The sequence below is a fragment of the Berghia stephanieae genome, chromosome 6 (assembly GCF_034508935.2).
Source record: "Berghia stephanieae isolate SIO BIC M18660-M18661 chromosome 6, UCSD_Bste_1.3, whole genome shotgun sequence".
NCBI classification, from domain to species: Eukaryota; Metazoa; Mollusca; class Gastropoda; order Nudibranchia; family Aeolidiidae; genus Berghia; species Berghia stephanieae.
Genome location: NC_088365.1, coordinates 18,736,190 through 18,758,668, shown reverse-complemented (window position 1 = coordinate 18,758,668; position 22,479 = coordinate 18,736,190). Strand labels below are relative to the sequence as shown.

The 22,479-nt window shown below is 34.4% G+C and overlaps 1 protein-coding gene across 7 annotated transcripts in view; it reads right to left on the bottom strand.

The window, feature by feature from the left end:
* Nucleotides 1–22,479, bottom strand: part of LOC144974608 (orphan steroid hormone receptor 2-like) — a 30,073-nt gene that overhangs the window by 6,717 nt on the left and 877 nt on the right. Inside the window, exons 1-12 of one of the 7 annotated variants that reach the window (XM_078917634.1) lie at nt 21,975–22,107; nt 20,143–20,386; nt 19,526–19,711; nt 16,593–16,722; nt 15,811–15,990; nt 14,818–14,951; nt 13,353–13,485; nt 11,987–12,037; nt 9,939–9,986; nt 4,088–4,290; nt 2,088–2,178; nt 447–603 (exon numbers count right to left, since the gene is read on the bottom strand). In XM_078917634.1, the coding sequence (XP_078773760.1) occupies nt 447–603; nt 2,088–2,178; nt 4,088–4,290; nt 9,939–9,986; nt 11,987–12,037; nt 13,353–13,485; nt 14,818–14,951; nt 15,811–15,990; nt 16,593–16,722; nt 19,526–19,711; nt 20,143–20,337 (1,508 nt within the window). In that variant the 5' untranslated portion in view covers nt 20,338–20,386; nt 21,975–22,107. Of the gene's footprint in view, nt 1–446; nt 604–2,087; nt 2,179–4,087; nt 4,291–9,938; nt 9,987–11,986; nt 12,038–13,352; nt 13,486–14,817; nt 14,952–15,810; nt 15,991–16,592; nt 16,723–19,525; nt 19,712–20,142; nt 20,387–21,974; nt 22,108–22,479 lie in introns of those variants that run through there. The other 6 variants (XM_078917633.1, XM_078917635.1, XM_078917637.1 and 3 more) reach the window with 6 other exon arrangements.

Sequence of the window (22,479 nt, the reverse complement as noted above, 5' to 3'; positions counted from 1 at the left end):
TTTTAATGTCAATTTTTAGTAATTTGACAAGGAAATTCATAATTTCTGAAATTGTGTATGAACAACCACAATATTATATTTATTATTATCATTATCATCATTATTATAGTAGTAGTAGTAGTAGTAGTAGTAGTAGTAGTAGTAGTAGTAGTAGTAGTAGTAGTAGTAGTAGTAGTAGTTGTTGTCCTTCTTCTTATCATCATTATTATCATTATTTAAGTATTACTAAGAATTAAAAATTCGTAATTTTCCATAAAATTTCGTATTTGGCCATGAAATTTGTCTAAAATTCGTAAAATTACGAAAAATTCGTAAGATTCGGCATGTATGTGATTGCGATGAAAAGAAGAAAATCCGGAATGTTCCTGAGATCTGGTACCAGTAAGCCATATGGTTGTAGAAAAACCAAAATAAAAAATTTGTGGTGTAAAAGAATAGATTCTTACTTGAGCTCCTGAAATGCGGAGACAGATCTGGTCCAATGCATGGATAAAAATAGGAGACGGGAGGCGCTCTCACAGATGAAGTGGATGTTGAGATATGTCGGCATGGGGGATGGGGTAGTAAGGGTAAATGTGAAATTTGACTCAGTCAGCAATGGACCTGAAATTGAGATTTTGCAGTTGTTATGAATGAATACTAACAAGATCCTGTGTATTGGAGACAATTGTAATTTCATTTATGTAAAATATTCTGATGGACAATGAAACAGTCAACCAGTTTGTTTACAATGTGAGGCAATCGAGATGTACTGTAGCAATCCCTAACTTTTGATTTGAAGGTGTCTACATAACGCACTTTACTTTTTTCATACTTTTACTTCCCTCCAGGTAAATGTGGTCACTTTTGGCTTAGATGAAACAGTGAAATTTATCGCTCAGCGGCTCTGTTAAAATTGGCTACCATTGGGATCACGACAGGTATGGAAAGTGAAAAAATTATTTCAGGAAGGTTGTGTTAAATACACTGGGATGTGTCGCTTAGCCTTGGCAATATATCTATCGTTAATATAAATGGCCCATGAGCTATGCATAGCGCTGTGGAACATTCCTACTTTACGGTCATTCGACTACGATTCATGAGTTCTTTCTTTCCTTTTAAAAAATATTTGAATTTGACGAATTGACTGATTTCAGTTAATTGACTGAGAATTTACAGGTCTAAAGATTACACACTTTGTACAGCTGCAATTCCAATAATTGTTTGGGAAATATTGAGATGAGACAAGTCTCTATGGCATCTCCAGAGATTTGTTTTAAAGGACAATCAAAGGAAAGAATGCAGCATGGATTGTTCATTTTCAATGAGGAAATTCACAGCTACAAGGGCATATAGAATGTGAAAAATTGGGTCAATCCTTTTTTATGTCAACTGTTATAGGCCCTTTATCAAGCTAGCTAAATATAAAGAATTTGCACGCATGTGTGTGGTAGTTTTAGTAGTAGTAGTGGTAGTAGTAGTAGTAGTAGTAAGTAGTAGTAGTAGTAGTAGTAGTAGTAGTAGTAGTAGTAGTAGTAGTAGTAGTAGTAGTAGTAGTAGTAGTAGTAGTAGTAGTAGTAGTAGTAGTAGTAGTAGTAGTAGTAGTAGTAAGCCTCGCAGTCTGAATGACGCTTGCTGAGAAATGTGTGATTCAGCCACAGAGTATTCAAAACTTTGATGAGTATAGCTGCTCTATCCATCCATGTTGTTAATTGTTTCCATTGGTCACAGTATTTAGCAGATATGAATATATTCTTAGTATTACAGCTTGATTATGGATTTTTTTAAGTTATTGTTTTTAGATAGATCCAAATGTTTTTGACAGTACAAGTAAATTCCAGCATCAATCTCACAAAAAATTTATGACTGGATGGAAACTGAGCATCTCCTTAAATTCATGGTATTGATCCCCCTTGTATTGTTTCTATTCTAGAATTTTGTCAGCGACCCTGCCATTTGCTTAGTGACAACTTTATTTTGCTGAACATGGGCACTTCATATTAAACAAGATAAAGAACATATTGAATTTATTTGTTTTACAATACAGCACATAGCACACACGTGTCGTTCAAAACCAAATCATCTGCATGACAATCAGCAAAACTAACCTTGTAACTCTTGTGCAAATACATCAGCTTCATTGGCCATTGACTGATCAAAGCTGTTTTCTGAGAAACCTGATTGATCCAGTGTTTGATTCTAAATCCGGGAAAAGAATGAAAAATAATTATCACAACCAACAAACAAAATGATGACAACAAAGAAAAATAAAATATCCTTGGACTCTTTATGAAACAATTAACTGTCAAAAATTTCACTTTTGAAATATCTTATAGTTTTTTTTTAAATAATTGAAAATCAATGCCATTTTCACAACTTTTGATCTTCAAATAATGATGATGGAGGTCACAACAATATTCAAAATTTCATATCTATTTCAATATGAAAGTTGTTTTATTTTTGTGGTTTTTTTAATACTTTAAGTTAACACCTTTTTCAAGACATTCTATTTTACTCAAATAGTGGCACCATTCTTTTCAACATTCCTTTCCACATTGCCTTTACTTTCACCAGATCTAAAGAAACCCGGCTATCATTTACTGCTGTGTGAACAGATTGACATGATCCAGACCCAGTTCGTTGTTTTCTACAACACTTTTAGGTCATTTCAGTGTCAGTTAAAAGGAAGAGGAAGAGGAAAGTTGTAAATATGAAGTTGAAAGCACTGAAGAAAGTGGAAGACAGAGGGGAATGGGTTAAATAGGAAACAGAAGATTCCTTGAGCAATTCATCAATGTGCAAATTCAGACATTACCTAAAAGTCCCATCCAGGCACAAGCAAAGGATCCCACTATGGTTACAAAGAGCAAAATATATTTCATTTAAAACCTATGTTAGTTCAGAACAATAACAGAGAGATGTTTACAATGAAAAAAATATCCTCTCTCAAAATAAGTCATTTGACTGATTCCATCTTACCGAAGGCCCAGGAAAAAAACAAACAACCAAGCAATCCAGAACAAAGACAAAGAACGGCATGAAATAGGAAACATATGGTGGATACATCAATTGATTTCCTGTCCATCATCTAGAGACCCAGTTCACTCCTTCAGTCTAGGTAACAAGTTTGCCAATAGAAATGTCGCCCTCGGTGAGGCTATGATAAAAAGCCCCACAAAATCAGGTAAAACTACAGTATACATGATGGTCTGAAATTTAGGAAAGTGCCAGAAGATAGCACATACGGTAGAGTCACGCTCTTCCCGGCCAGACAGAGTTGTCGTACCAGTAAGGTCGCGGGTTAAAACCCCCATCACCGCCGCAAAATTTTTATTCTCTATTGTCTTCTGGCACTTTCCTACTCACTTCCTCTCTTGTTGATATCAACATAAGTGCCTGCTCCACTCACTTTTTCTGAAATTTAGAAGCCTCAACCAATTTACTCTGATAAAGGCTGTTTTCAAAATCGATTTAAACTTCTTTTCAACATCATTTGCAATTTCATAAGAAGCACAAGATAACTGCTAATTCATTATCAATACTTCAGATTTTTAGGGTTCATGAAGCTTGAGTTTATCCCAGTTTCTTTGCACAAACAGTAACAACTGCTTGCTAACCTTTGGACAGGATGCAAGTCTATCACAAAGAACTTTCCTACAAACCCAGTTACCTAATCATTGCAAACAGTGATGAGAAATTTATTTTTGATCACCATCAAGTTAGGTGTTGTGAAGCAAATAACCTATAAGTATCAACCTTCAGAGCCATTAGCTGTGGAGCCGGAGTTTATCAGTTTCTATGATGTGAAACAGACAATGGCAATGCAATTGCTTGCTACCATCTGGATAAGATGCTACTATTACTACTATATCACAAAGTGCATTCTGCCAAGTCCAAGTCCAACTATGCAACAATCACTGCTGGTGTGGACAGAGGTGTTCGAAGGTAAAATAAAACTCAATTTCAGCAGGGATTGATCTTGGTCTCTTTGCGTGTGAAGCGAGTGCTCTGCCACCTGAGCCATCACCCAGAGTGATCTATAAAGATCTCTGTTAATTAATGATACAAATAGAAAAAAAACAAAGCCTTTTATTCTGGAAAGAAATACCTGACTCTGTGGACTTTGCACTGCCTTGGCTAGATTGTCAAATGCCTTAGCAGCAGCGTCTGGTGTCGTCGTCCTATTGATGTCTCCATTGTTCTGAATCATGGATGGGGACAGGTGAGTGTTAGCAGCAAACTCATCGAGAGTTACCTCCTCCTTGCCCATAGTAGCCAATGTGGTCACGACGCTAGCCAGGGTGGATAAATCTAATTTCAAGAGGAAGAAAAATAGAAAGAAGAAAAAATATATAAATAATAACAATGATAAAAATAGGATTATGCTAAAATGGAATCCACTGATAGGCAAAGTGCAGTCACATACAAGAATGAGGAAAGAGAGAATATTATTTTTGTTGTAATTCTTTAATTATTTTTTGTGTGGAAACAATCATGTGGACACATGGGCCCTGACTTTACTATTCTGTTCAGATTATATTATAAAAAGAGAAAGAGAGAGAGTGAGAGAGAGAGAGAGAGATAGAGAGAGAGAGAGAGAGAGAGAGAGACAGAGAGAGAGAGAGAGAGAGACAGAGAGAGAGAGAGAGAGAGAGAGAGAGAGAGAGAGAGAGACAGAGAGAGAGAGACAGAGAGAGAGAGAGAGAGAGAGAGAGAGAGAGAGAGAGAGAGAGGAATGGGAGGTTGTAGGATATTTTGTTAATGAAATTATTCTTTTTTAAATTAAAAAGAAAAAAAGGAAAATGTAATTTTGAACAATTACTTGAGCGCATGAAAAACAACCATGCTTCAAAACCTCCCTCTGAAGTGAAGGATGCCTTCCAACTAAAGTCTTCAACAAAAATGTAATCGCATCCCACAGGAAGTGTTTCAAAGATTAGTAATGTCCCTGCAAGGACTGCATAGTCTGATTCCAAGCTCAAAGAGGTCATACAAGATACTGAAGATAATGTCTAGAAATTTGATTTATAACTGCCATCTTTTTATATTAAGCAAAACAACGTGTTGTCTCATATTTGACCTGAAAGTATTGAAACAAATATATGAAAATTTTTCTCCAGCTTAACGCTCAATATAAAATATAACTTTAAAAACTCATGAAATACCATGCTATTCCATTAAGCCCCCCCCCCCCCCTGATCTTAATCCTATTAACATTTATTTATCACAAATTAAAATAAGACTTCCTTATCTGCCCTGACCACACTGACAAACCCCCTCCCCTACAACTATCATAATACTGCAGGCAGACAATTACTACCAATAATACTAAATAATACAACACACATCTACAGCTCTATGTCCTTGCAAAGACTACATAGCCTGATTCCAAGCCCAAAGAGGCGATACAAGATACTTAAGATAATGCCTAGAAGATATTTTACACATCTACACATTGATTTACTGTCAGAACAATAGTACTGTCTGTCAATACTTCTGTAATTATTACTTTGAGGCCATGTTGACCATGTCATGATTTCTGTTGTCCTATTTAAAGTGATTTCAATTTTTCATATCTTCTTTACAATGTCTGTAACAAATAAGAGCAACCTTCAAACTCAATATTCTTAATGGTGTGCCTGATAAGGATAGTGCCGTACTCTTGTTTTATGTCACACTCTTAATGTTAACATAAAAAGAAAAGAAAAGAAAAAAAAAGAGGATGTGGAATATACAGTAAAACTAATATCTCAATAGTGATAACCCATTTTTATTGTCTAGAGCTGATTATAATGTAAAGTGATGTCAAACATTTTTGCAAAATGTTAGGATTAACAACAAACTAGAAATGCAGGAATACAAATAATGGGAATACCCACAAATGTGACACATGCCCACTGTGGGCTAACTGACTGAGATGTCAAAGACACTGAAAGTGAAAGTGAAAGATTGAGTAACAGTGAGACACAGATGGAATAATGCTTTACCAAGAAAGCAATGTCATAAAGTTGAGCTTTTATATAGCACAACATCCACTAAATGTACACAAAGCACTTTCCAAGTGGTCCCTTGCCAACAACACATGCCTTTTAGGTTAAAAAAAATAAACATTTTCAGACAGAGATAATGCTGTTGACAGAAAGGTGCTCATTTTACACCTGAGTATGATGAGAGAAAGTAAGTAAAGTCCTTTTCTAAGGATTCAACTATGCGCCACTCAGATTGGGACTCAAACCCCGGGTCTTCCGACCGAAAGGCAGTTGACACACCACAAGACCACATAGCGGCAGAAAAAAAAAAGTCAAAACTTACTAAGGATACATTTTGCCACATCCTAGATAGAATAAGCGTGTCTGGATAGTGTACATTTATTACGTTGTAATATGCCCAACATGTATAATGATTATCATAACAACTACTTTCTTCTTTGCTCCAATTAAAATAATCAGGGGTGAGAATGACTGGTCACAAAAAAGGAGGAAATTTTCATCGTGAAGATCATGACCCATCCATGTGACCATAACCTATAAATTTGAATTTCACTAAAATTTACTGAGATGCGATCCAAAATTTGTCTCGCAGCAATATCTGACACGACACTGTTAAATTTCAAAAGTTGAAAGTGTAATTACAACATTTGGTGGTTGTAGTAGCGATGATGATGTGGGGGTGGTTGTAGTAGTAGTGGCAGTATGGATGATGTGGTAGTGATTGTAATAGTAGTGGTCATATGGATGATTGTGTGGTGGTGGTTGTTGTAGTAGTGGTGGTAGGGATGATGATGTGGTGGTTGTAGTAGGATGATGATGTGGTGGTGGTTGAAGTAGTGGTGGTGGTTATAGTGGAATTAGGAATGATGAATGATGATGTGGTGGTAGTTGCAGTAGTAGTAGTAGTGGTGGTAGGGATGATGTGGTGTTATTTGTAGTAACAGTGGTGCTAGGGATGATGGTGTGGTGTTGGTTGTAGTAGGAGTGGTGGTAGGGATAATGATGTGGTGGTGATTTTAGTAGTAGTGGTCTTAGTCTTAGAGATGATGATGTGGTGGTAGTTGTAGTAGTAGTGGTGGTAGGGATATTGTGGTGTTATTTGTTGTAGTGGTGGTAGGGATGATGTGGTGGTGGTTATAATAGTAGTGCTGGTAGAGATGTTGATGTAGTGGTTTTGGTGAGTGTTTTTATTCAGTGATGATAATAGGAATTTGTCAAAAAGGAAGAAAATGTCTCGGTCTATCGATCAAACATATAAGCAAAGTGTAAAAATAACAGGAACATAGTTTTATATTCGTATTATGTAATTGTATATTACTATTACAAATCCATTCTTATAATAAGACATAAATTTACTATTTGTAAACATTTAATGAATTGTCCCTAAATGCCTACAATGTTATTCAAATAAAAGGCCAGTGTTTTGTTTTGGATTTTACTATATAAAGCAGGTTACAATATCTTTGTTAGGGTACCGAAACCTAGTGGTTATTCAGCTTATAAATACAACCCAATAATCTCTCAAATTTAAAGCCATAGTCCAAAGGTAAAAAGAAAGAGTAGTTAACTAAGCCGATCACCATTGCTTTATTCTAATATATTATCTCTGTATAACCAGATGATTTAATGGATGGTTGAGAGAGAGAGAGAGAGAGAGAGAGAGAGAGAGAGAGAGAGAGAGAGAGAGAGAGAGAGAGAGAGAGAGAGAGAGAGAGAGAGAGAGAGAGAGAGAGAGAGAGAGAGATATCCAAAAAGGCCTACGACCCATTTGTCCCCCCTTCCCCCTCCCCTTGCCCTTCAACCATCAACTAGCTAATCAAATTACACCACTCGCCTTCTGTGTCCATTGTGACATCTGGTGCCATTCTGTCTGGCCCGATGTAAAAAAAAAATAGGACCGTCACCGAATTTCACTATATTGAGCACAGGTGTCAAAATATGACATAAGACATAATGGTGATTTTGTGGTTTTGAGGAAAATGTTTGACACGGCAAATTCAGCGGAAAATTTCTGATAAATTCTCAAAATCACTGTTTATTTATCAAAAAAAAAATTGAAAAAGGAGGAATTGTGATGGGGATGGGCGGAGATAAACCATCATTTAGGCGGAAATCCACCTTTAGGCGGAAGATTCTCAGCCCTGAAATTAATCATACTGCTGATAAATTATAAATTTTTGCCCCAAAGGCTAGAAAGTATTTGTTTTTACTTTACAAAACACACTACAATACCTGCAACCTGGTGGTTATGCAGTTAATAAATAAGACAGAGGGAGAGAGAGAGAGAGAGAGAGAGAGAGAGAGAGAGAGAGAGAAGAGAGAGAGAGAGAGAAGAGAGAGAGAGAGAGAGAGAGAGAGAGAGAGAGAGAGAGAGAGAGAGAGAGAGAGAGTTATGAATTGATTTTCTATTTTTCTTTTCCAATCCCTACCCATCATCTATTAATCCAAGGAAATCACAGAATTTGACACAAGACATGATATTTTCATCGATCTACTGTGGAGCCACTTGAGTGCTTTTCATAGAAAAATGTTTGACACTGCAAAAACAGCGGAACATTTCAAAGAAAATCCCAAAATTCTGCGGAAGATTATCATCACAGTATGACATGGTGGCAGTTGTAGTAGTGGTGGTGGTAGGGGTGATGATGTGGTGGTGGTGGTAGAGATGATTATATGATGGTGGTTGTAGTGGTAGTGGTGGTGGGGATGATGATGTGATGGTGTTTGTAGTTGTAGTAATGGTAGGGACGATGATGTGGTGGTGGTTGTAGTTGAAGTGGTGATAGGAATGATGATTTGGTGGTTGTTGTAGTGGTGATTGTAGGGATGATGGTGGTGGTTGTAGTAACGGTGGTGGTAAGGATTTTGATGTATTGGTTATGGTGATTCTTTTTAAAAGGCTGAATTGTGATGATGATGATGGGCAGAGATAAATCACCAATTAGGCGGAAGATTCTCAGCCCTGAATAATGGTTCAATTAAAAATCATATCTGATGCATGCACAAAAAATATGAGGTAGTACACAAGGTCATATCTGACCAATGACCATACAGGATTATTTAAGACCTAAAACCATCGTATTAAACAGATGATGAACTCTTCAATCCCTAATTATTATTATCAACCAATTATTGTTTACCTTCATCTCATGCTACAGTCTTCAATCATTAAATTTCACATCACAGATCATAACCAAATGAATATACCTTAACCGAACTGCTGACTAATTCGGAATGAACCCATCAATAATATCATCACGTGTCAATTTTGAAACAAAAATTTCATTATGGATGCTGTTAACATATAAATCATTTAGAAAGAGTGAGCATTTCATTGACGTACATTAATATTTTCTAATTATATTATAATAACTCATTTCTATGACACCACATCAAGTTTCACCATTTTAACTTATTTGAGTCTTCTGTAAAGGAGAGTTAGATGTTATAAAACAATTTCTGACCAGAAATGGAAAATGAATGACCTCTAACAAACACCTCGTAAAACGATTATTATATGACATCATTAAAATTTTTTAATCCATCGCAATAGGGGAAGGCCATTGGAGACATGGAGATGATCTGTAGTAAGAGAGAGATGACATCCTTCGTTGGACTGGGGGGGGAAAGAGATCTAAAGCTGACGGAGAAAAGTAGTCACTGATGCTCCCTACTGTCGACCTCATGTGTTGATGAAACACCACAGAGAATCAAGTAACCAATAAATGAGTTAGTAACTAATAAAAGAAATCTTGTTTTGGAATCAGGTAGAATGAAGACACTTTGACTCAATAAACCAATAAATTAATAAAGGACATCGAAAATCAAAGTATATTTACTGACAATAACATCAGAAAATGCAGGGGTGAAGGAAAAAAAAAATCAAATACAGCAACATCTAAAATATACATTTAATAAGTATACTTGACAAAAAAAAAAAAAGAACAAAAGGTGAGTAGGCTGGGTTACCTTCGGTGTTGTTAACTGTGCACACAACATCGGCAAGAGTGGTCAGATCTGAGATAATGATGTAATGTCATGTAAAGCCAGGTGTATGAACACAAAATAATGCAAAAATAAATTATACACATACACAAACAAGCTTATTTATGTGTGAATTTGAGGAATATTAAAAAATTAAGCAGAACAAACAAAAAAGGAATAGAGAATTAATTTTTTTAAAAAATGAACAGGTTCATGCTTCAACGTATTGTTCACATTAAATGGCACATTTTTTATTTTATGCAAGTACAAATGCAGAAGGTATCAACAAATTACCGGTAATGTATTAAAGTTAATGCCCATTAATTTTTTTTTTCTGGTCAGGGATTAGACTCGATTGCCAGTAGACCTCTCAGGAAGTTTTACTACATCCTCACAAAAATTTTAGACGCTGCGAAAGATTCAGATTTTTGGTTAAATCTGGAAAAGCGGCATCCCCGTACGAATAATCCTCATGTGACTTGTCTCGATTCAAATGGTTGCAAAAAAACAAACAAACAAAAAAACAAAAAAATTATCAATAGCTAACAAATAATTTAGTATAGAGAGAAGATTTACAAAGAAATTAAAGATAATTTTGACTGTCTTCCTCCTAGAAGAAGAATTGATGAAGAGTAAAGGGGAAACCATATGACCTTTTTCCAGAACAAGACAAAAGGCCACTTGGAGAGGAAAGATAATATAGGGAAGATAAAAGAGACAGCAACAAGAGTGTGGACTCATGTACAATACATCAGCTAAGGCAGCCAAAATTTCCTGTCCTATTCTGTCAGGTAATGTATAATTTTCTTAAATCGGTATACATAGTTTGAAACTTGATATGTGATTTGAGTAAACTGGTACTTAATTATTTTAGAACATAATTTAACTCTTCATTTTAAATATAATTTTACAATTTCTTACATCACTGAAATCAAAGTGCCAATGCATATCAACAAGACATTGAAGCAATCTTATAAATAACAAAGCCAAGCTGTGTCTATCCCAAAACTAGATAAAAACTGCAAAGATACAAAATAAAAAGTGGTGCTCTGATGAGGAATTAAATATAAAAAAAATATTGTACAAAATAAAAGCAGCAAGCCAAACACATCCACAAACCCAAGCTTAGGAAAAAAAATAAATAAATAAATAAACATTGTAAACGTTTACGGTATTTATAAATAACACCAATTAACTGGATGAGAAACTAATTTTAAAAAACTAAAATGCCAATAAACAATGCAACGAAAATCTTTTTAAAACGTTAATAGAAATTTAGAGGCCAAAGCTGGAAGCAAGTCAGATATAAATCAAAAATAATTAAAAAAACAAAAAAACAAACTCATTAACTTTATGCATTTCTAATTCTAAATTGCATCTAGCAATGTGTCAACAATAACATTGTGATTTAGGTATTTTAAAAAAAGGACACTTTGTTTACATAAAGAACATGTCCTGTGATTGGCTTCTCCTCACAAAAAAAAAAAAAAACAGCTAACATTTATATCCTATCCAATGTGAGGGGGGGGGGGGTTACGTGTTCTTATGTCTAATGTGCCTTCTGTTTCCAAATGACAGAAAAATAAATAAATAATTGTAAAACAAAGCAAAAGGGCACCGTTTTATTCACCTTCTGAAAAGAGGTATGTGATACAATGCCAAAGGATGCAATGTTAAGAAAAATATTTTCACTTTCCAGTTCATCTTTAAAGAGTATGCGCATTTGGTGTTTTTAAAATAGCAAAAACCAAGTTAAAAGCATTATATTATATGCATACTCTTTGTGAGAAACTCAAACATTAAAATGTCTCCATAATCAGGTAACTTCAGTAGGGAAATGGTAACACAGGAGTTAGCAGAGATGTAGGTTCTGCGCCCCCCCCCCCCCCTTCCTCCCCGTAAAATTGTTGTTTTTCCTCTTCTCATATCACTCTCCACCCTTTATTGAGTGAGTGTATCATAAACCCCTTTTCATATTATGGCATTGAACAAAAAAAAGGCTGACTGCCAACTCTCCACTTTGATATATTTACCTTCAGTGTTGTTGCTGACTGTACTGACGACATTAGCGAGGGTGGTGAGATCTGTGTAGAAACATCACCATATTAAGTTCTCCGATGTAAAAAAAATGATGATAAAAAATAATAAGTGCACAGGATGATCCTGGTCACTCTTTGCTTTTTCTCAGCTTTCAATAAACGAAGCCTCTCCTCACTATTAAATGAGAGTTCATATCATTGGCATAGAATCCACCAGCCAATACCTATCAAAATCATTTTAAAAGTCACTTAGTAAAAGTCTCTACCAGAAGCTGGGCCTCAAAAGCAAAGCCATATTTTATTGACATGGAAGACTCCAATTAATTCTCATTTATGTTCAAATCTGAGTTAGCTTCTTAGAAATACTTTCCTCAATGATGGATGACCGTCAGGTCAAAGCTTTTGACATAAACTTGAATTTAAATCAGTTTTCATCATTCTTTTCATGTCTATCAAATGACTACCATTACTAGAGGTTGAAATTGTTTGCCTGGTTCTATCTAATTCAGAACTCAATAAAACTAAAATCAATCAAAGAAGCAAAAGCTGTTGATTCCTTCGATAACAACATGCATTAATAAATCTAAATACAAACAACAATGATCAAACTGCTGTAAACAATTATTTGGGGTGTAAAGGCAAGGATAAAATCTCTACTAAATGTCAGACACACACACACACACACACACAGAGCAAACAAGAGGCCAAATAAAAAAAAAAGGGATCCGCTATTATTCAGATAAAATTAGAGACTACTCATTTGTCCAACAGTCCAATCCTAACCAAAATGGCCCGATAACTGAACTAAATTCAGCAGAGAGATTTGTTAGCTCAACTGTATGAACTTCTGTTACTTGGCCAAAAACAGTATACAGTATACCCATTTATGTTTTCTTTTATAGATGACATGAATGTCAATACATATTGCTTTCCGATTTAATTTACTTTACCGTATTACAAGTCTAAAATAAAAACAAAAATCGATTTGTTATTATATCCCCAGTAAACTTAAATGAATAAACAACAACAAAAATGTTTAGACCGATTCATTTATCTTGTTCAACATTTTTCAACAAAAAGAAATTACCACCCCCCCCCCCTTCCCAATCTTTTAAAAAAATGTTCTTCTGTCACTATTTTGTTTTAAACTTTTAATAAGTTTATTACATCAAAGCAGTCTGCTTTTTACAAAAAAGATTTAACTATTTCTAAAGAAGAAAGCACACTAAAATTATTTACAGATAATTCTTAAATCTGCAACAAGCACACGGTACGAGGCCATCACATTAAGAACCGGAAACAAAAATCTGTGTGAAACACTAAATATTCTCATGCACCATACCCAACATCAATTACTTACCAGTATTGACAGCTGAGTTAGGAGACATGTTGGAGGAGAGGACAACCATTCCCTGGTCAGTCTGTACTACTCTCTCCTGAAGGTTTGCCAAAAGACTGCCGTACTTCACCTCCTCTAAGTTTTGCTGTTGCTGCTGATTGCGGGAGAAGAAAAAAAATGAAACAAATGTAAACTCATAGCTCTTAGAATTAAGGAATTGGCTTTATTAATTGGAATTTTATAGCATATGGTTTGTCTTAGACATATTCATTTGCTTTCAGTTAAAAACATACATACGCAGAGCTAACAACCTTCCCAGAATAAAATGTGTATTCTATTTTCTTTTTTTAAAAAGTATATTCTGTCCACGCGTCCAAAAAAAAAAAAACGTTGCGCAAATGTACTATAAGAAATGGTTTTACATAAAAACTGACACTTAAGGAAATGATATAAAAGACTCAACTGCCAAGATTTTTGAGATTTATCTGGTTTCCGGATACATCAACCGAGATGAGCATTTCAACTTGAAAAAAAAAAAAAAGCTCCAGATATTGCAGTTATTTAGGGCTATTGGGTTTCATAACAGGTAAAAGAAATATTCAAAGTCCTCACAATCGGTGTGGTGGTTGTAGTAGTAGTGTTAGGGATAACAGACCTGCCAACCTTTGGAATACGGAATCAGGGACACCCTACTGCAATTGCGCCTGAATGCTATGGCCAACTATGTTAGACGATAATACAATTTTTTTTTTCCAACAGAGACAACACTCTAAACATCCAGGTACTCATTTTACACCTAGGCTCAGTGAGAGAATGTGAGTAAAGAGAATTTTCAAGGACTCAACTCTGCGCTGAGCGAGACTCGAACCCAGGACTTACTATCTGAAAGTGAGTGTCATAATACAAGACCCAATAGTCGCAATGTCTACACTTTTTGAACCTTTGAGAAACTATTTCTCCGATTCTATAGGGAATGAGATTTCAAAACAGATTTAAGAGTAGCGCCCCTTTGTTGGAAGTTGCGTCTTGACAGCCGACAGACACTATCGCCATTATTAGTAGCAATCATTAGTTTTATTTTCAATTTGTAGTCTACATCATATTTTGTTAACATTTCATAATGGAGAAAACTAAAGAAAAGATCCAGGTTGATCATGATATGCATTTTTGTACAGAAATATGAATAATAAATGTTGTATTTGGAGCGATTGGCTTGTAGTTGGTTTGTTTACAAATAACTTCTCCGCAGTGATGTCCAATCAAGGGACACTACTCTCCTGCTAATCTCATTCCCTATTGGAGCTAGATTGCCAGTCATTGCTTCATTTTACATTATTCAACAGATAGAAACTGATGAAAACGAATAATTTCCTGAGGCTTTCCCAATAACACTATTGGAGTATTTTTGTGGCGAATGAATGTCACAAAACCGACCTTTTGATTTTGACACAGGCTTGTATCAAAACATAATAATAATATAACCAACCTTTGGACTAAATGTTGGGATGGCAGCTGATGGACTGTTAAAATCCTTTCTAATATAAATACGTTGAGTGGATGTTGCTACATTTCCTGGAATCTTCTCCCTTTGATCTGTTGGTTTCCTCTCTTGTTGTACAGCTGAATTTAAAAAATAAATAATACCATTTTAATCTTTAGATGCAATTTTATTGTAACAAGAGAAAAAAAATGTTCATATCGTTAGATGCAATTCTATTTTTGTTTTTTAATGAAGTTAACAAAAACATCTAATCCTGAATTAAATTTAAATGAACAATTAAGATGGAGTGATTTAAATATGTCTGAATACCTATGTCAAATAATAATCAAATAAAGAGACGATTTGTAAGAAAAAAATTTAATAGCTTCACGTGAAAAGAAAAAAACATAAGACGTTGTATAAGTAAACATATCCCATTATGATTGGTCCAACCTCACGCAAATACTAAATCATCTTTATAAAACACAACAATCGAAATATTTAGCATGGTTACTGCATTGATTGTTTACCATTTCATGGCAACAAAAATATATATATTTATATTATAAAGGCAAAAGCACAGGCAAAACTACTCCATACTGTGACTGGAACAAAGACAGTCTAGTATTAGTAAATGCAGAAATCTACTGGTAACTTTATTAATCTTTAAAAGTGTAAAGAGTTTTATAAAACACATTTTTTGGGGAACAACCAAGCTCAATGTGCTTCACATTGTTCATTTAAGTTGGGGTGAGCTTTGCAATGGACTATACTGGTGACTGGAGAAAGTCAATATATAATAAAGAATATGTTCAAATATATTCCACTTTAGTCAGTTTAAATATCTTCAGGAGATATTTTAATTTTCCAAAATAAATCATTTCAATTTAATGAAATTCACTAAATCAACAGACTTTTATAATAAAAAAAATAATTTTAAAAAATGAAAATTGACCCATTATTGGAAGATGAAAACTCCATCAAATCTACCAGCCTTACATTCTGATCTCATTCCAACAGACAGACACTTCTGAAGACGACAATACTGGCATCTATTTCGATGGAGCTTTGTCACTGGGCAGTCACGAGCTCCTCGACAAGCATATCCAAGCTGTTTTCTAATTGATCGTTTAAAGAAACCCTTACAACCTTCACAACTGATGGCACCATAATGACGACCTGAAAAAAAAAAAAAAAATCTTCAATAACATTTGTCTGATGCAAATATATGTATACATTAAAATAAAAAAAAAAGGGGGAAATCATTAAAAATTACTTTTCATTATAAAATTGTGCCCAGTGGAGCAGAAGTAATTTTTAGTTTCTTGGCAATGAGCTTTACCAAGATGAAGATTACTGAAGAGATAAACAAATTCAGGAGGACATAAATTTTTAAAAGATGAAGAGGTTTTTCATTGAACAAATAAAAAAAAAAATTTAAAAAGAAAGAGAGAAAAATATCAGAAAAAAATCAAGAGCAAAAATGAATGCAATACTACACACCAAATGGTACTTGAAAGATAAAAGAAAATCAACCTGCAATCTGTCAGAAACACATCTCTTATAAAATACCAATAAATATTGTTATGTCTATAATATCCCAGATAAGGAACACAAACAAATTATGATTAACTGGCATTAAACATGAAAGTATGAAATTTAATTTTGCATTTCACTGTATTACTGTTAACAAATTTGATTACCTTCTTGTGGAAGATATAATTTTCTGCGGAGAGCAAATGCTAAAATACTTGACAATCAATTTGTGAAAATAATCTTACCTGAGGCCCTGTCTCCACAAACTACACAGGGTTCATATTTTTGCTCAAACTGCATTTTTTGTGTAACCCTATCTTGAACTTGTCGCTGTTCCTCCTTCAGTCTCTCAATTCTTTGGGCATGTTGCAATTCCTAAATACAGAGTCAAGAATAGAAGTAGAAGATGACATCAATATTTTTCTCTTTCCCACTTGCAATGAAATACGAGTGATGTCTCCCTATATCATGGACAAAGGTCTCTGGTGGGGAAATTGTTTTAGAATGTGTATTTCCTTTAAACACAATGGAATGGATGTCGGATTATACAAAAAAGAATACCCCACATGCATGACGCTGACAGCAGTAACTCATTTTTAGGTTTTACAATGGGACTGGAAATTTTGTCTTCCGGGGCACCCCACAATAATTTTTGTAAAATGAGTTTGTTTGAAAACCTGAACACATTGGCTTAAAATTCAATTTTCGGTACCTGGACCTTCCTGGAATCAAACTAAACTGACATGTGAACCAAAAATATCAATTTATTAACAAAATTGAGCCAAGGTCAAAATGTACCAAATGCCAAGTGCTTATTTTCCAAGTTTCTAATTTTGTTCCAAATGGGCATATATTATAGTTGAAACCTTAAATTTTGGTATTTTTTTGACTGAAAGATGATAAGTGAAGCTTGTGACCCAAAATTTGACACAAAAGTGTCCACTGTGTCACTTCTGATTGATGACGACAAAAATATAACAGAAAAGTAACTGAAAAACTTGGCAACCACCTATAACTTTATTTTCAAGATTAGATGGCTCATAGTTATCAATGAGAGAAGTTTCAACCTTAAAACATGGTTTTATACACATAAAATAAGCATCCAGTCGTGTCATCAGTAGAAGCGACACTTTAACTATAGAAAAGTTTTCAAATCAACAAGAAATGGAGTCACAAATGTTTGGAAGTGTAAAGTTTTGAGTTAACAACTGATGCTGTATGTAATAAACACAATGTCAACTTAGACAGCATATCTTTGCATTGGTTGATACTTGTTGGTGTTGTTTCTGACAAAATATTGATGAAACCAAACACACACTTTCGTGCACCTTACATTGAATACTCTAAATTAATATTATATTGAAATGACAAACAATATAACCAAATAAAATATGTTTATATTCCATAAAGTTCTTAATATTGAGATTTATTGATTACAGCATGATAAGTACTTGTGGCTATGCATGGAGTTGGTGTTGCTTACTCCATATTACAACAATGACCTTTGCTTTAACTTAGTTCCTACTTTTTTTTTTATTAATTGCACCAGGGTTGATGAATAAACTAACTCTACTTTCATTAGGTTATACTTTTAAAAAGTATATTTTCTATAGTTAATTATTACTTTCACACATATTTTGGTGTTACTTATGAAAATTTACACATTAAAAATGTCACTTCTGACAAAGATAATTGTGACGACAACTTTCAACTTATCACCTTGAATAAACGCCATATGGCAACTGAACAAGAAGTTGATGAACTCATCAAAAACATGAAACAGTTCCTTTTGAACTTAAATACGACCGTACTGGGGCTGTGGTGTCACTTATGACAAATGACAACAAAACAATGAACCTTTTATTTCTTCTATGATATGGCTTCCTTTTACAAATTGAACAGTACTCTTTATAGATCTTTATTTTATCTCAAAAATAAGCACATCAAAAACACAAGATCAGAATACATTTTTAAAAATTGTAATTTAAATATGGAGGGAACTGATGATGACACATGTTTTATAAATGTCCACAATTTATCTATTTCTTAACCAATTTGATTGAATTTGGTTTGAAATAATATTGAAACATTATAAATTTTGATTTGGAAGTGACAGACATCATAACATTACAAGTACAGTCCACTCCGGATAATCGCAACTTTAGGTTAATAGCAACATTTCCCAAGAAACGGAATTAATTCTAAACTAAGTCATTGGTTAATTGCAACAAACTTCGGTTAATCGCAACAAATTTTCGCCCTCAAAAAGTGGTATATTCAAGAAACCAATCAAACAAAATATCATGATTAAATTTCATCATGGATGAATCATGACAGGTTGAAGAATAGAGAGTGAGCGGGATTTAATGCTACAGTAGTGTGTCACCACTCTATTAGAATCAAAAGAGGGCTGGGCTTTGCAGAATGGGTTTGCGATGTAATCTGTGGAGGGAGGGGGCCAGAAATGGTCTTGACAACAGGTAGACAATGACAGTTGTAAAGAGAGACTGAGCGATATCCTTTGTTTTGAGATTGACAACTGTGCATTGTGACCAACGAGTTTGGTTAGAGCTTATTACCTATCATCATGGCTAATCTCTTTGACTCTTACAAATGTTGAGAACAAAAGAATGAAAATTAATCCAATCTGAATGAAATGTCGGCTTTGCATCAAAGCTGCTTTTGGTTGACAAACCTACACGGCTGCCATATGGTTTTTGTTTCAATCAAATTACTCAGTCTGTGATGGACTAAGAACAATATTTACAACAACTGGTTTGAGTTAACCATATCTGTGTAAAACGTTGCAAAAGTGGACAGTAAAGTCAACTTCGGTTAATCGCAACATTTTCGCTGATCCCAAGGTATTGCGATTATCCAGAGTGGACTGTAATTGTAAATGCTCCTTCCTAAATGATCACCTTTAATGACTGCTGAAATGCACCCACGAAAATCGGCATATTTTTGTGAAGATATAACCAAACTCAAGAACCGTGAACAAAACAGAAACAATTTGCCATTCGATTTCATATCTTAGACATACTGACTTTATAACTGTAAAGAAATACTCTTGATTGCACATGCATCATTAGTCTTAAATCTGGATTCAAAATTCAAAGTCACGTGTATCAGTAAAGCACCTTTTGACCTAGGCTCAATTACAAGAAATAACACCCACTTTGAATTTAGATGCCCAGTCAACATTGGACAAAGAACCAGCTGGCACCTGTACAACTTGAGTAGATAATCCAGTACTTTCTTTGAGCCTCAGTGCCAGGTCAGAAGCTGTGACGGTGGACATGATTAACTGCTGTCCTCCGTTTGATACTGTGTTACCTGTTTGCCCCTGACTCTGATGGGTAACCTAAGAGTCAGATAGAAGTGAAGAATCACTTTTTATTTAAGGTAAAAAAAAAACCAAATGCATCTCTTTATATGTTTAATGGAAAATGTATCATGAAATATCAACATATGCTTAAGATTTACAAAACACCTGAGGTTTTTTTTGCATTATAATATATGCTGATAGTTCATCTATACAATAATTCCAAATCCAAACTACGTATTAACGTTTTATACTATTTTTGTTGTTGGCTGAGGTAGAACTTGGAGTCGAAATGTTTCACAGTGTAAATGTACAAAGCATGCTCTTTTTTTTCTTTTATTTTATGGTTGCTGTTAGATTTCTGTTAAATTCTTTTCAGCTCATGGCTCTAAACAGTTTAGTACTTAATGAGCAATCTACAAAATTTGTTTGAAAACAATAAACTGTTGTAATAAGAGAGAATTTAATACCTGTCCCCCAGATGACAATGATACCAGACCTCCCTGTGTCAGGGCAATGGGAAGAGTGACAGACCCACCAGAACTCCCAGTGGTCATCACATGGATCATCTCAGTGCCATCTATGACTGCCGCAGCAGCTGCGTCAATTTCTGAGCCAATCTCTTTCTTGGTCTCAATGACTGTGCCCTCTTCAATAGTTGTCATGGCGGTTGTGTTGAGTTACCAGGGCTGCTCTGCACAGAAGGCAGACCCCCTGTATGACACAAGACAATATGAACATGAACTAAAATAAAAATCTAAATAAAATCATTGGAGTGAGTCAGAAAGGCCGGATTAGGATAAGGAGGATGAGAAGAAAACTGACAAACAATAATGAATGGTAATAATGATCTCAATTTTTTAAATTTCAACTTTTGTAACAATTCAAGAGAAATCATAATTTAAAAGGATGGATTAAAATAACCAGTGATTTAATCATCTCCAAAAATGTTGTCTCTGCTTAATCTTACTCTTACAATACATTTTAATTCACAGGCTAGATATATATCTGACACAATATAATTCGAGAAAAATTTATTTTAACCTTAACTCCACTGTATACAAAACTTCTGATTTGATAGCAAATAATTGACAACAATTGTGCCAACAAGAACATCAATTTTTATTTTTTTTTTACCCGACACATTGCGGATTCTGGATGCCAAAGGATATGTTTTAGGGGTTTACAGTGTTAGTGTCACTTTTAGATCATTTCAGCACCAGTAAAAAGGACAATGATTGGGGACAAGTTGTAGATCTGAAGCTAAAAACACCAAAGAAAAAATAAGACTAAGATGACCAATTCATCGATGTGTCTAATTTGACTACGAGACACATACAGGCACAACCAAAGGATTCGACTGAAGGATATACTCAAATGCTTACAAAGAACAATATCTTCAAAACTAAAATCCCCAACAGTACAACACAAAGAGATGATTTAGAAGGGGGAAAAAAATCATCTCTCAAAATAAAGGATCTATACATTTGACTTCTTCCCTCTCAGCTTAGGATCCCTGTCAGGATGATTAAAAAAACAAACAAGTAATTTCAATACAGAGCAAAGACAGGGAGTACCATTTTAAGGAAAAAAGATAAATGTGATAGATGAAACAGCAAAACTGACCTCTCCACTAACCATAGGATTAGAAGACCCCGCACAGACCAAAGAGTTCAGTTATTTACTAAATTGATTAAAGTGTGGTTTTAAAAAAAGCCAAAATATTCTTGGTCACAAATTAGAGTAATTTGACAAGTAGGCCTATTGGTTTTTTCCTGAAAAAAAAACTTAATGATAAAATATATACTTTAAAAAAAATTAAAATAAATAAATAAATAAATGTAAATTTTTTTATTTTGTTTAATTATATATATATAGATTTTTTTTTTAAAGTAAGCCTTTGAAATAAAAATGGCTCCCTCATCAATGCCTTCAAACAAAATTAATATTAATACTGTATCAATGTGCAACGAGGGGGGAAATGGTGAAACTTAAATTGTTATTTTAGTTATAAAAGGGTGGAATGAGCATGAAGGAATCACAAATATAAAATTTTCAACAAAGAACAAGTCTTTTCAGTGATTTTAGGTATTTTTACTTTTGTAAACAGGTCAAATAATTGTAACAGATAAATGAAGAACGAACTTTACACGAAAAGGCTAAAAATAAAAACGACAAATAGCCATTAATTGAATCTACTAAATAAATGGATTCAAAGATTGGACTCTCATTCTCATTTGACAAACAAAATCATGTTACTTTTTCATTCAAAATCGGTGATGAAATAAGAGATAGGACCTACTTGTGCAGAGCCATATTGCCGCTTGGTGATGTTTGTGTATGACTACCAAATTACTCAAACTCAAAATCTCTAATTTTTTTTTAGCTATTTCTTCATTATGAATATACAAATGTCAGATGTCATCTGTTCAAAACTGATAGAGCCGATTGACCCCAAGGTTAAGTGTCAACAAAAGTGAAAGGATCTAACCTTAGCCTTAGCAGCAGGCCAAATAAAAATCAAAGGCAAGAGGGTGGACAATCGTAAAGAAGGAAAGTTGTGGCATTGTAATTGTAACTCAAGGATTGTCCACTGTGTCGGATTGCAGTACATTATTACTACCGTTATTTCAAACCATATGTGAAGTAGAGAATAAAGGAGTGGAAGGGTTGTTTTTTTTTTTTGTTTGTTAGGGGGGGGGGGGGGATTTAACCAGACGGCACAGAATGAAGACTAGACGTCTACCTGACAAGGCAGGAAGACAAGGAATCGAATGACGCAAACTTTGGCAAAGGGGAATAGCTTG